The sequence below is a fragment of the Cyphomyrmex costatus genome, unplaced genomic scaffold, assembly GCF_001594065.2.
Source record: "Cyphomyrmex costatus isolate MS0001 unplaced genomic scaffold, Ccosl1.0 scaffold189, whole genome shotgun sequence".
NCBI classification, from domain to species: domain Eukaryota; kingdom Metazoa; phylum Arthropoda; class Insecta; order Hymenoptera; family Formicidae; genus Cyphomyrmex; species Cyphomyrmex costatus.
The window spans coordinates 591,302-606,895 of NW_017275921.1; the positions used below are offsets into that span (position 1 = coordinate 591,302).

Consider the following 15,594-nt stretch of genomic DNA (forward strand, 5'->3'; position numbering starts at 1 on the left):
AAGACTGATTATAAATTTTGTCTAGAAATAAGCTAATAATTAGCTTTATTTATATAATCTAAAAATTTTATTTAATTTTAACAAATGCAAAAAATCTTTCTAGTTTGTTGCAACCAGTCTAGTATAATATGATAAGTATAAATTAACGATAGCGGTTTTTAAATTTCATTTTGTACTCAAGTAATTGCATTTCATTATTAGTTTCCACTAAAAAAATAAGAATTAAAAAAATTGAAGACATTTATTTTGTTTTTACTTAGAGCTGCTAGCTAAATAACCATTGCAAAAAGGGCCAAACAGTAACAATCTACTATATATATAATCCTAGTTCGTGATTAAATGCTAATTAGATTCAATTTCTGCCGAGATGTTTTTTCCTGCTCATTTCCTTTTGCGTTCGAATCGAACATTTACATTTGATTATATTCGATATCCGCTTTATGCGAAGAACATAGAAATATTCAACGATAATTAATGATGATTACTAGAAGAGCGAATTTTATTATAATTGACAGTTTGACGAAAATAAAAAAAAAGTGATAGATGACTTTGCTGAAAACGCGACGATTAAATTACATGCGTGCACACGCGAGAGTATAATTTAAAGTGAATAATAATATACCGAATATAGAGAGCTAACTGGATGTTGTTTCTGTCTACGTGTGAATTTTCTTTAATAAGTAAGAAAAAAATAGAGGATGGTTCCGTCCGAAATTATAGCTTAATGAATTTTAACAAGTTTAATATATAATTTTAATATTTGACAGTTTAAAGAATATTTGTAAACTCAATCATTATAAAATTTGTATTCGATTTGTTTTTACGACAACGGTAAATCATTATTATTGCAAATATGGCTGTCGTCTAATAAGATTTCGCTCGTATACATGGCATCTATATTCTCAGGCCTCGATCACGTCATGAATTATCATCGACTATCGCACGATAATCCAAGATTTTAACAGCTAAAATAGAAAAAAATCTCGGAGAAATCGATGCATAAAATCTCTATATAGTTATATGTTTCACATGACATTTATGTATCAAAAGACAAGAGGGTAGTTCTCCGTACAACGTGCATAAAATTGCGGAACGTCACTGCGCGACGTTTTCAAACTGCAGGGCGTGAACCGCGTGCAGAATCTCGACATGCGCCTTGGTAGGAGCAACGCCTATCCGTCCGTGGTAAATTAACGGGCCCCTCCTTATTCGGTGGCCTCCAATGAATAGCGAAGTCCTCGGCGCCAATGGTACGCTGGTACCGCCAGGATAAGTTCCAGTAGTAGGGACCACGGTTTACACACTCGTGCCGTCAGAACGGTCCAGTAGGGGTAGAAGGCGGTCTTAACCACGGTGGGGCGGCGAAACATCAGGTTGGACAATACACGGTGGTTAAGCTACGGTAGAATCAGGAGGGAACGAGAAACGCGCGCGACTCGTAGAGAAAGAAGGGGAAGTTCTACTGGAGTTCGAAATCAGACGCGCGTTGCCTCGGTGGGAGTCCTTTACTTTCAGTCCCGCTGTGAACGCAGCGAGGAGCACTACGTGTGTTCACCCTCACCGCACGACGTACCCGGGACGCCGTCGATTGTCATCGCGTTGTTGTAACCGCCACGTTGTCTGAGACAGATATTGTGTTTATTTCCGAAAAACGCGTAACACAGTTGCGCGCAAGTGACGGAAAACAGATGATTGATCGTTAACAATCACCGTATATTCGGCGAGTCATCTAAAAGTGTTATAATTCGCATGTAATAAATGTATTTCTACGTGGGTTCGTGATACTGTACGTGAAACGTGAGATCGCTCGTTAATCGGGACAGAATGGGACTTGTTTTGACATGGAGATATGAATATTACGAGATATGGATTTTACGAAAGCTTAAAATAGGCAGTTTGATAAGATCAGTGATTCTAGAATGAAGTGTACTGTGGCTTGCATACTTTCTACGTCAAACATACGTTTCTGCACTGTTCATTTATAGTTCAAAAATATCCCGGTCCATAGTTTTTAAAATAGGAAATCAAATTCAACGACGTCGAAGATGTATCAAACATCTCCCTCGCCTGACAACGCAACTTGAGTCGTGTCGTCGTAAACAAATAGTTCTTGGTACTACTTTTGAAATCAACGTACACCTTTGGCGATAATGAGTTTCCTAGAGGGTATGCCATCCCACCCGCATCATATTGTCAATCTGGGCATCAAGCTATCACCCGGAAGTGGCGGAGCAACCGGCGGATTAACAGATCCCGGTGCGAACGTTCAGCCACCTCCAGGGACCGAAGCACCGTCCCAGCAACATCATCATTTCCATCCTCAAAGCTACCCGCCGCATCATCCTCACACGGCTCCTCATATGGCCCCTCACATGGGCCATCACATGGGGCATCATCCTAGTTACACCCGTGAGTTTCTCCTTCGACGAGAACATGAAATAGCAACGGCCAGTCCTACCACTCCCGAAAGTGGTGGACTAGGCCTCTTCACGCCGCTGCATCACGATGGTACAGCTGCGACGATGCAGCAATTTCCTCATCATCCCAGTCAACATCCACTAGCCGCTACTCATTATCCTGGGCACTATCCTCAGGACACCAGACCGCTACCTTCTCATCACCAATTTATCGGCTCGCCGCACATGACGCCGGCCGCTATCCACCACCAGCAACATCCGGCTATGAACCATCCAAGTCATCACAGCGCCTTCTACAAATTCATTCCGAGGCCTAACGGCGCCGGCGGCGTCGGCGGCAGCCACGCGGGCACCATCGGAAGCGGCGGGCAGCTCCGCGAGACTACTTGTATGTGGATAGATCAAGATCCAGGCTTACCAGAAAGTGGAAGAAAACTCTGCGGCAAAATCTTTAATAACCTTAACGACATCGTGTCGCATCTGACAGTGGACCACGTGGGCGGGCCCGAGTGCACAACGCACGCGTGCTTCTGGCAGGGTTGCGCGCGTAACGGTAAGGCCTTCAAGGCCAAGTACAAACTCGTGAATCATATACGAGTGCACACCGGGGAGAAACCGTTCTCGTGTCCGTTTCAAAACTGCGGCAAAGTCTTCGCTAGGTCGGAGAATCTTAAGATACACAAGAGAACACACACTGGTGAGTACTGTTATTATCCTTTACTACCTCTTTTTTCTTCTCTCTCGCTTAAACTACAGTCCCTTTTCCTCAGCAGATTTTATTGACCTCGTTAACTCAGTTTTATCATCATCACAGCTTTATGGCGCGTACAACGACTTTTGTACAAATTGTACAGTAGAAACTGACTGATGTCCGCAATGTTGATGTCGAATATGTCGAGATATAATTAGTCTCACAGATTCTCTATCTGCGCGAGACATCAAAAAAAACGCAGCATAAAATAGTTTTCGTTTTCGTTCTCTCGGACCCCGAGAATTTTTCGGATCCCATCAGCGTGACGCGTTCACGATCTAGATGCGCAGGTTACTCTCACAGATTTGAATCGGAATCTCGGATGACCTTTCCACGAACCGATTCTTCTTGCCGTCCAGAGAGCCGTATTAGCTCCGTTTTCGAGATCTGCCACAAACCGCCAAATCGCATAAATTATATCCGTGTAAGCCAGCTTCTTCTTCGTGGCGTGAGTCACTTTCAAATCTCGCCGGAACTCGGCCGAGCGTGAGAATGATTAATACGGGAACCGACCGTTTATTACGTCGCGAAGAAGACTACTCGAACAAAGAGGGGATATTTTCTATGTCATTAGCTTAGTTTTGATTTCCGTCAAGCCAGATCGTGCGCGGAGCTTACCGTTAGAGTCACATAAATAATCGTGCGAAGGAAATTAGTATCGCCGTGTCTTCTACTCTTTATCCTGCGGTCTTTTTACCTTTTTTCCCGTTCGCTTCTCTCATCCACGAGACGCCCCCGGCGCCTTGAGTCGTTTCAATATAATCAACCGGCTGTTTATGATGACAAGAATTTTTCGGAGCGCAATTAAGAAATTACCGAGCCATATATCGTGTCGTTTTATGCCTACGGCACGGTGGACATTGTATTTACATATTTATTCGTCAGGTGAGCGTCCCATTGGCCGATGCGACGGCTAAACGCTAGGCGTTAACCGTGTCGTTGGACCTGCTGCTGTTAGCAAATTCCTTTCTCAAGTTATTAATTCCGTTGTGTAGTTTATTTTTCATGAGTTAGTCTTTTTTCTATTATAATTATTTTACAGTAACCTAAGTAGGAGATAAATAAGGAATATCCAGTTGCTGATAATTTTCTGGTCATATTCTTGTTTATTTTTTGTTAGACAAGTTATAACCGGAGAATATTTAGTGATTAAAATGTCTAAATAAATCTGAAGAGTTTATATTATATTATTATTCATTTTTAAAAAACACATCGAAAAAAGAATTACGTTGTCTTCATTAATAGCCAATAAAACATTTTATTATAATAATTACTAATTCAATATATGATAGTAATCTTATCTAAGATAACCTACAAAAAATAAGAATATATTATATCTATATTTTTTCTAAATTGGTATAAAAATTATAATAATTAACAAGCTTTCAACCGACAATATACTCTCTAAAAGTGAATCAGTGTATTATTACTGAAAAACGGTAAATATTCGCTGATGATTACATCAGTTGTAAGTGTAACACTAAAGTCACTGATTAAGAGAACAGATTATTCTATTTTATATTCTATTTGCTTACTTTTTATCTATCTTTCATGTACATATTAAAAGAGATATAAATTCATAAATTTATTACAGATATCTGCATGAATATCACAATATGTTTTGTTCGTTGCTCCTTTCATATTTATCTAGATACAATTTATACATAAAACTTTAATTCAATCTATTTAATTTAATTTATGTCCTTGATTAAAATTTTTTTAAATTATAAATAATATATATATAAATAAATAAAATACGAGTATATTTATAAAATATCAGTAATTATCAGTCATAATTCTTGGCTAACTCAGAGAAATCTATCAACCCCTTCGCGTAATTTAGGAACACGTGCGGTAATATGTCGTATATGTATATTATTTTGCGCGCAGCCATCCGCTCTTAATGACTTTTAATAATGAAATCGCAAAGGGGGTGTACGTATCCGGGATCCCACTAGTCGCAGGTGCCCGTATTTTCGTTCACACGATGCGAATTCGTGCGCTCATCGTCATACCCACCCCGTGTGCTGGGAGCAGTATATCACGTGTGATTAAATTTCGTTTTCATTTACAACAAACGCCACCCTTCCGACGCCATTGTAGAATGTGAGCTCTCTCTCCCGTGGCCCCCTCTCTCAACGGTACAGTTGACACTTTGGGACGCCCAGATCGACATTGTGCCACCCTCTGTCGCAGATTGGGATATATATTGTTATAACAACTATTGTCCTCTGAAAGTTGAAAGCTTAGGAGTTCATGCCAGACTAAACATTCGATAAAATCAAGTTTTATTTGTATTTTTCTAAAGATTTATCTCTTGGAAATAGTATCTTAAAATTTTAGATCTATAATATATTTGTGAAATATTTCCGGAATAAGAAGAGAACAATACTAATATAACGGTAAATTTTATATTAGATATGTACATATGTTTCATTTATTTTATGGTATATTTTTTATTTGAAAAATTATAAATCAACAATATATACTTTATTTCCATTTTTCGTAAAGATCTACCGAGAACTCTACCATACTTTTATGGATGATGGATTTTCTAATTGCACTTTATAATATAATAATGAAGAAAAATAAAAAATCAATTCACTAAAATGAAATAAATTCTAAAAAAGACCATCGACAAATCAACTAATTAACAAGAAAGCCTTTTTCTAAATAAGAAATAATTAAATTAATATAAGTATATCAATTTAGAAAAAATGACTAATATACAATCCATTATATACACGAGTTTTTCTCAAAATAATAAATTATAATGTTGGAGATATTAAAAAAGAATAACACTTTTAACGAAAAAAAATTAGAATTGCCGAGAAGAGGAATACAGCGATTTCCAAATAATTACATAAACTAACACAAAATCTAAATCAAACTAACACAAAACTAACATCAATAAGTAATAAAAAGTTATAAAATTTTTCATATGATATGCTTTTCAATGCAAACTGTATAATCAAGTTTTTCTCGCAACTATACTTTTCAGAAACGATGAGTCTAATCAATATAAGACATTTTGCAATCAAATTGTTACAAATTTGTGTGCATATTGTTAAATACTCTATTTAATTATATAATGTTTCTTTGCATAAAATAAATATTTAGTTTTATTTTATCAATAAAATAATAGCAACCCATTTCATGAAATTTCAATGTTTTAATTTTCAAAAACATGCCATATTTGCTATTTCAATTAATTATATATTCTCTCTCTCTCTCTCTCTCTGAGTAAACATATATAAACCTTTATTCGAAACGATTAAAAACGCCGAAATGAATGAAAACTCATTTCTATATGCGTACACGGCAACGACAACCCTCATGCGACTCCCTCGTCGAGATAAATTAGCTTTTTCAAGAAATGATCCTCGATCCATGCACGGCTTCACGCATTGTTTTCGCACATTGCTTGTGAACGCGCGCGTATACACGCATCACGCCTCTTTATTACGCCTCCTTTTTCCCCTGCTCTTCTCGCTTCTTCTATTTGGAATACGTAAATGCGATTTGGCAGCACCATTCTGTCATTCTCACGAACGGTACCGTAAATATTTTTCTCTTGTGTATATTCCACACATATTCCTCTATTGTTTTGTTCAATCGAAGTGAAACGAATTTAAATGCACATAATTTGGAATTATCCGGAAAATTATTGCTTGACATTATGAAATGTAAATTGTGCATTCATGCATAAATAACATACATAATATATGTATTATATAAACAATAATATAAAATAAAATTTTTTTTAAACTGAGATTTCTTTATTTCTTTTTTTCTATTTACTTAATATAAATTGCTAGCAAATAATTATATATTTTTTATTGTTAGAGCTAAACGAAAATATAATATAATATGTATTATTCTTAGGAAACATGCACTAGATGTGTTTTCTTTTTATGATCAGAAGTAACTCATTAATTGTCACAATAGAGAAATACAATTCAATATATAACTTGGAACAAAAAGATGCTCTCAATACAGCACTAAAAACGTTTACAATATTCAACAGTTGTCAATAAATAATATTTATTACATATATACTTGAAATGAATATTATAGGTACACCCACCACAAATAATTATATATTTTCATTTATATCTGCTTCAACTGTTACATTACTAGCATTAATTCATAATTCATATTTTTCTTATAATTTTATTCCTTTCAATTATTCATTATTATCAATTTTTTCTCCAGACAAAAAAATATTTTTAACTATCTAATAATCGGCTTCAATTTATCCTTTGTACAATAATACATTACTCTTGTATAACATTCGGAAATAATCGTTTTTGCATATAATGAGCATTATATTATAATTATATTATCATAATGTGTCAATATCGTGCTTCAGCGTCATAAAGATCCCAAGCGCAAATAGCCTGCAAGTACGGGACTTGGTGACGTTGCATTTAACGATGATCGATGGAACGCAGCATCCATTAGCATAGAAATGATTTCGAGTCGCGGCATCGGAACGTCAATCTATCGTAACTGTACGACAATAAGGCGAATTGAGGCAGACTGAAAATATCGTCGCTTTTATTGTGGACACACGTGAACGTGAAGAACGAATATAGAAAAAGTAAGCAACTGTGGTAACCGGTCACAATCCGTTCGCCGCGCGATTGGAAAATAAAGCGCACGCTGTCAAATCATTCTCTTCCCGTGGACGATACGTTCTATTAATCCGCAGATGCGACCTGATGGAACGGCGTCGGTCATTAGGCTAAATCGATATGCATTTTAAAGCAGCTTATAGTTCTCCCCTCTTTCCCGCGGCAGAAAATATGGCAAACAGGCGGAAGAGGAGAGGGTGGAAAAAAAATGCGAAGAATAGTCTGTTACGCGTGAAACCGATTTTGCGTGTGTGTGAAACGGGCAGCGACGATTGGTCAAATCGACAATGGATCCTATGGCTTGTATGCCATTGGTCAGGATTTTCGGAGGGTTAGACGGCAAAGAATAGGGGGATGATACGGGATGAGTCGTCCACGAAGGGACGTGGGGAATAAGCGTTAAGTAGGGGGCAAACCACCGTGTCGAGAAAGAGCCATACGTGCAGGCGAGTAAATGGCTACTTATTCAAGCTGCGACAAAACTCGCTTATGAAAGAAAATACGCGAACCGGTTCCTCTAATCCCTTAATTGCCAGTGATGATAAACAGAGTGGCAAAAAGCTCGCTCGTACCAATCACCGATTTTTCTGGGGTAAACTTTTCGAACGTTTCAACTTTTTTAGTGCAAATACGACGAGTGTTCCTTTGAAATATTTTATTATCGAAAATATGTCAGTGTATCTTCTACAATAAATAACGTTTTTGTGTATTTATGTTGAAAATAATCCATTCAAGTCCTTGTTAATTTTGTGCAGAATTTTCAACACATTTGATTATTAATTTGTGAGCAAGTGGATAAATAACATAAAAATTATATTTTAAAACGTAAAAATGTGTTAATTTAATATATCATAAATATTAATTTTATTGAAAAAATATGGTTCCATAGTTTGCTTACAAATTGTATCAGTAGTATCATTTTTATGTTAATTCTTTTACATTATATTTATGTAACATATTCATCCTGTGTTATTAACACAAAAATTTAAGTAGACCGTTTGGAACATAAAATATTAAAAATATAAATTTTCCAATTGTGTATAATTAATCCTCCGTCTGCAACCTTTTTCTAATAAAAGCAAAATTTTATTCTTACATTTTTTTTTCATTTTTACTTAAATTTCAAAAAATTTGAAGATTTTAACATTTGAGTTTAAAAAAATTGGAAATGTAACAGAGATGTTGAAAAGTAACTATGAATTCTTCTATATCTTTTTTAAATCTAAAATAATAAAAAAATTTTTTACTGGACAGAAAAGAAATTCCAAACGGAAGAAGTAAAAATATTGCAGGCGGAGCGTCTTTTAATTTTTCTCGCTGTCTTCGAATCCTTGAATTCACGTGTGTAATACTGACGCGTACATCTGAATGATGTTGAAATCATTAATCATTGTATTGCTCAAATGTTTGTGAAAACGTCAGGATTGCTTTTATTTTATACGCACGCGTATACCTTAGCACGATTTACGATATCATCAAGAACCACTACTATTTTGCCGGAAGTCACGTCGTCTCTGAAATGGCTTCAGCGAAGTTACCGATCCGGAGGAGTTGCCGATCGTTGCCACGCCGTGAGTTAGCCATCAGGCAATTACTTTCAGACGCGGAGAAGCCAGTATACTTCCATATTTTTGCGTCATCGGGGCACGACAGAGAGAGTGTAAGACGCGACGTCGGAAAAGTGGAAGCTCGTGGATTCGCTCGTGTCCGCCTCGCGGAATGCCGAGAGTACGAAGGATACGTCTCTCGACGAAGACGGTGGAAGGACGGAGAAGAGACGACGGGATAGTAAAGCGAAAAAGCCGGATCGGATAAAGAGGCCAAGAGAAATTATGAGAAGTATAGGGCCACACGAGGAGCATTGTCCGAAGCACGAGACGATATTTGCTCAAGCGGAAGGCCGCCGCCGGCTGGAAATTGACGGCGATCGACAACGCTGGTGTATGCCGAGTGTATTTGTCGTGTGGTAACCAACGACGAAGGCTCGGAAGTTTTCGACAAATGATGACTTGTAAGATCGAACGAATTCACGTCGGAGCGAGGAACAGTGGAAATTTGTCGAGACAAACGCAAGCATCCACTGATCGCATCACACAAGATCACATCTTGATGCAATCATGATATCTAAGCTTTGAAATCGAATAAACATCAGAAATTGAAAATTGCTAATTCAATATCGAAATTTTTCTACAAAAGTCAAAATGTGGAAAAGCAATTAAATATGTACAGAACATTTTTTTATTGTAAATTTATAGCCAACAGCAAAAAGATCAAGAAATTTAATGAAGGAAGAAAACAAACTAAAACGAACTTAATTTTAAGAGAAACTTAATATAATTCTTAATGTAACTTCATTAAGTTCGTATAGGAGTTCTCATATTAAAAGAAATATTTTGTATAAATTCCCATTAATTTTGTTAATATTATATGACTTCTACACTTCTCTCCTTATTTCTTAACTTAAAAATTGTGTTGTTCTAATCAAAATTTGATTAGCATACCAACAAAATAAATAATTATTCATTCTAATCATTTCTCTCAGTGTAGGAAGTTAATAGAGACCTTGAGCTACAGAAATTTAGTTTAAGTTTCTTTAAATTAAGTTTTTTAGCTTAAGTTTCCCCTCTTCTTAAGAACTTAATGAAGTTAAGAATGAGATCGAGGAAACTTAATGACGGGTTAAGCGGTGCCAGTATATCACTATGTCTGACTCTGGATTTACTACAAAACCATCAAACTACAACCATCCTGCAAAACCAAGTTTGGAGGCATTTCTCTACACATAGATCTCAGTTCTATTTCGCCTTGAAACGACAGCGTGATCAGCGTCGAAAAAACTGATTATACAATGGATTAATTTCGCTTGAATGTGAATTTCGCTTCGACCTCAACGAGATGTTTATGGAATACCAACAAACGCATGAGTCAATTCATAATACTATGTTATGTGCACAAAATTAATGAACTGTAAACCTTTTTAAGTGTGATTTTGCGAAGGAAACCATTCGGAATTTATGTATTTTGCGTAACAATACCAAGATCGATACTTCTAGGAACGATGACAGCAGCATTGCGCCGATGAGGTCAGACAGAGAAACGATGCGGGCGCGAGATTATCGTATCGACGACTTATCGGAATCTTTCTGTCGGGAAGATCGATCGGAACGACCAGCCAACGCACACCTCGATCAAATCGAGAAATTCGATTTGGAGATAACGCGCATCGTGAAATCAGACCGCAATCCTCCGGACGGCTGCGGTTGACAGATATATACAATTCTGCGATATTTCTCGAGAATGCCCGACGAAGATCGATAGATCGTCTCGTATCTCCAACGCCATCGCCAACGAAAGCTCCAAATAAAAAAACATCGAAAATTCGATAAGGCGTATCGATTTGAACTAAAAATCGTGCCATCCTCATATCTCTCATCCGTGTAAAAACCTGCTGTATTAATGAACTCTTTGAATTAAAATCTGTGATAATTTTTTGAAAAATTTCATTTACAATAGCAAGAACGTGGTGTTTTTTTTTTTTTTTTTTAAAGAAAGATGTAGTAAAAAATGTTGATGCTGCCAGATAGGATTATTATCTCATGCTCGATCGTTGTAATATCATATTTTTTCACGCATTGCAAAGTGAATCGTAAAGTATCGCCGGCCGTACGGCAAACAACGTGGAAAAGTCCATGGACAAGTTCGTGGGTCGATAAGGGCGAGACAGTCCTTCGCGCCTGCACCTCGAAAAGCAGCCGCCAATAAAAAACCACCCCACGTTCCTGTTTATACCGCGCGCTTTGTTACTTGACCGCCCACACCTTCATCGATTGCTCGACACGACGCGCTCGCTCATCTTTTGACAGCGTGAAATATAAGGCGAGAGGCGCGAAGACGAAACTCGGAATATTCCCGTTATTTTTATATCAAGGAACGAATCGCCATTGGAGATAGTAATTGAACGGATCACGATAAATCGACGTTATTCGCCACGCGCGCACAATACGGAGAATTAATCGGTGAAAATTGAAACTACCTCTCATTTCTCATGTCAAAATAGTTGTATTATTAGAACAGCGGTTTACGCGGTATAAATAAGAACAGATACACGATAATTTAGGATACTGAATACATAGTATTTGGGTAACACGCGATTATTTCGAGATAGTTGAAGTATCATAAATGTTAAAAATATTAAAAAATTGCTCTTTGCATAATATTTCGTATATTTATTAATTTTAATTATTATAATTATTTATGAGATCCGTATACATATAGACTGTTGCTAAAAGATCTAATTTATTTGTTCGCAAATTTTGTTTATGTTTCTATAGAACTCATTCTTTATTTGAGACGAATCTATTTATTATGATACATATATTGACAAAAACTGTTTACTCAAATTCGCGACAAGTATATATATATGATATATATACTATATATATATATCATGAAACATTCATTGTTTTTAAACAAATCTAAGAAAGTTCGGGGGACAAATAGCCTGATCAAAGTTCAGAACAAAACCATAAGAATGAATATGCATAAAGTGTTATTTATAAATGTTGGAGATCGACTAATCTTATATCAGTCGAGGAAACTACAATATGAGCTTCTCATAAATATTCTTTACTAAAATCTAATACTGACCAATATTTAAAGACAGTAATTAATTACTTATTTTATAATATTAAAAGCACTATTGTTTTAGTGCACATCAAGTAATGTAATTAATTACTGCCTTATAGTAAAAAATTGACCAGTTATAGATTTTTGTAAGGGAAGTAAATTGTATGATAGTAACGTTAATGTCTTTATTGTCTCTCACTCAGTAAAAGTTTGAAGAATCTTTTCGATATAAATCTATATATAATAATAAAATATCTCTACATATATATTTTGCATGTTAAAATATTCTATTAGATTTAATGAATCCTCTGAATCTAGACATCACTGTGACCATATCCGAAGTTTTATCGCAAAGATAATTCAGTGTATTGAATCAGTAGGCCTAATTTACGAGCATTTTCTCTCTCACCTCAAATTACGAGGGTTCGATGCTGAAACACTTATCTCACTCGCGAAACTGATTTAGACAGAAAGATTTGTTGCAAAAGTGGCGGGTGTCCGGTCGTCAGGCCGTCTTTTAGTCGTAGCCCCCGGCATTCTCTCACCTACGAAAGCTCTAACGATCCTCGGCTATACGGTCCAACGAGGGTGCCGAAAGCGCGCCCTTAACCCGTTAATTTAGTTCGCAACGGTCTATAAAAATTGTATAACTCATTTTCTACGTGCGCAGAGAAAATTAGAAAAATAAAAAAAGTAATCGTATAACATAGATATGCCAGCGGTTTGCATATCTTACTAATAAAATTTGAACCACTTTCAAAGTAATGAAGATTTTAACTTAAGAATTTTGCATATGGATTCTTAAACTAATTGTGATAGATACACAATAATCGTCATTTGTTTATTTGTTGTTATTATTACTAAAACCGTACAATTATGCAGAATATTTTTAAACAAGTAAGATGTAATGAGAAACGTACATTAAAAAAAAAAAAAAAAATTGTCTTATATTAAAGTTCTCATATTTTATTAAGAAATTTTCTACATAAATTAATTTTTTATATAATTATTTTTTATATTTTAGTATTTCATATATGTATTAAAACAATTATTTAAAATATCAGTTTCTTCGATTTGTCTGTTAAATTACTGTATTTCCAAGTGTAGATAGATAGTTAATTATTTAAAATAAATATAGATTTATGTATTCTAATAGAATATTAAACATTGAAAGTTAAGAGATGACGCGCGATGTGTATACACAGACAAAGTCGGTCTCTAATTCGATATAACGAGTGTTGTTACGATTAATAGTATACCTTGACTTTGACAGATAGTCAATAAAGATCGGAACAACAGAGTTAGCTTGAAGAATGAAAACCGAACACTACCATTAAACATAAAAGCCGTAATAAAACCTGTTGGTAAATAGAAATTGATATTATCAATGTGGCTATTCGAGGATCAAAATGTATATAGATACATGTAGCTAATAAACTGTTAAATTTATAATGTCAAAAATTATATCCAATTTAGTTATTTTGATCATTTATATAGGTCGCTATATAACAAAATGTTATTTAACTCAAAGGATTAGATTACCATCACTCCTTTAACGTTTAATACATTGAGAAAACTGTCTGGTTGTCAATTAATTGAATATTTGGTTGAAAATGGAACAAACCAGAATTTTCTAATTAAATCTACAAAAATTCTAGTTGGAATAACAGAAATTCTGATTATAATTAGAATTATGTTGTAGTACTTCCATTTTTAATTAGACATATTTCTTAGTGTAGTCTAACACTAGTAAAAATCGAACGGCACACGAGTGGCTTCCCCAAAAACAGGACCGGTTAATTACCTCTCCTAAACGTACGCGTGCCTACTCTTTGGCGACAGACGCTGGTAATGGCTGGTCTCTTGATCACTCAGCTGAAAAAATAACGAGGCGCCGCGCTTCCTATCCTTTCCCTCAACGGTTATTGATGCATGCACAAAATTGCTTCCATCATTAATGTTTCATGTATATATCTAAATTCGATAATTTAACATCGTTTATTTTGCAACATACAATAAGAAAATTTATAAATTAATATTATTTTTTGTACTCGCTTTTCACTCGAGATGCCTAAAAGTTTATATTGTTCTAAGAATAGAAAAAATTTTGTGAATTTACGACATTATTGAATAGATATTCTAGATTAACTGTGATTGATACTAATTTATTTACATTTCAACTGGCAATTTCATATTATATGTTCATGTACGCATATAACAATATGCTTCTCTGAAGAATTCACAACGTAATAAACAGGTTTCTCGTTAACGTTGTAGTTTGATGGAAACCCTTTTGGAAACGTAATTGCCAACTAACGTTAATGTCGCGATTAACAGGCCCAGAATGTCGCAGTACCTCGTTCGCAATGAAATATTCGCCACACACATTCGCAGCAATTAAAAGCGTCTGCCTTCATCGCGGATGACACCTCCCGGCTGTATTAACGCTCATTAACGTACTGATTATTTTCTCGTGATGATAGTCACGTCCCTCGGGAATCGTTGTGAATCAATCATGCAACACACGATGCAATCCAGCAAATAATAGATAGTCAAGTAACTTCATCATAATTAAGCAATGCACATTTCGCGACAGAAGATGATTGATCGATGACAAACTTCTCGTGTTTCCAATTATAATGCTCGTAAAAAAACGTACAAATTTTATTATATCTATATACTATAGTTAAGTAATATATCTGTTTCATTATGTCCAATTATATCCAATTTGAGCTACTTTTAATTACATCTGTAGATCTGCTTTTACACATCATTAATTTAACTAAAACATTGGAGTTAAATTTAATTTAAAAAAATGTATTTAATTTGACTCAAATTTAGTTTATTATTTACTAAGTACATACGTTAATAAGTACATTGAAACCAAGATTGAAACTAACCACAGGAATGGATTGATTTATACCTTTTAACGCATATAAAAGTTAAAAATAATAAAATGTTATTTGATTCAAAGGATTGGATTATTGTTGCTTTTTTAGTGAAGAAGCGACGCTATGCGTGGAATTCACGAGAAAGACATTTGATATAAAGAGTTTAATCGAATTCCATGTTTGTTTATATACAAATGCAAACCAACTGTCTGTTACGAATAATTATAGAAATTACCCTCGCATTGCCTTCGATGAATTCGATCGGCGCGAAC

General features: G+C 35.3%; 1 protein-coding gene across 1 annotated transcript in view; it reads left to right on the forward strand.

Moving 5' to 3' along the window:
* The first annotated feature begins 2,150 nt into the window (after window positions 1-2,150).
* The window catches only part of LOC108772405 (pair-rule protein odd-paired), a 32,991-nt gene continuing 19,547 nt past the window's right edge, over window positions 2,151-15,594 (forward strand). Inside the window, exon 1 of the mRNA XM_018537926.1 lies at window positions 2,151-3,114. Coding sequence (XP_018393428.1) covers window positions 2,151-3,114 — 964 coding nt within the window. The remainder of the gene's footprint in view (window positions 3,115-15,594) is intronic.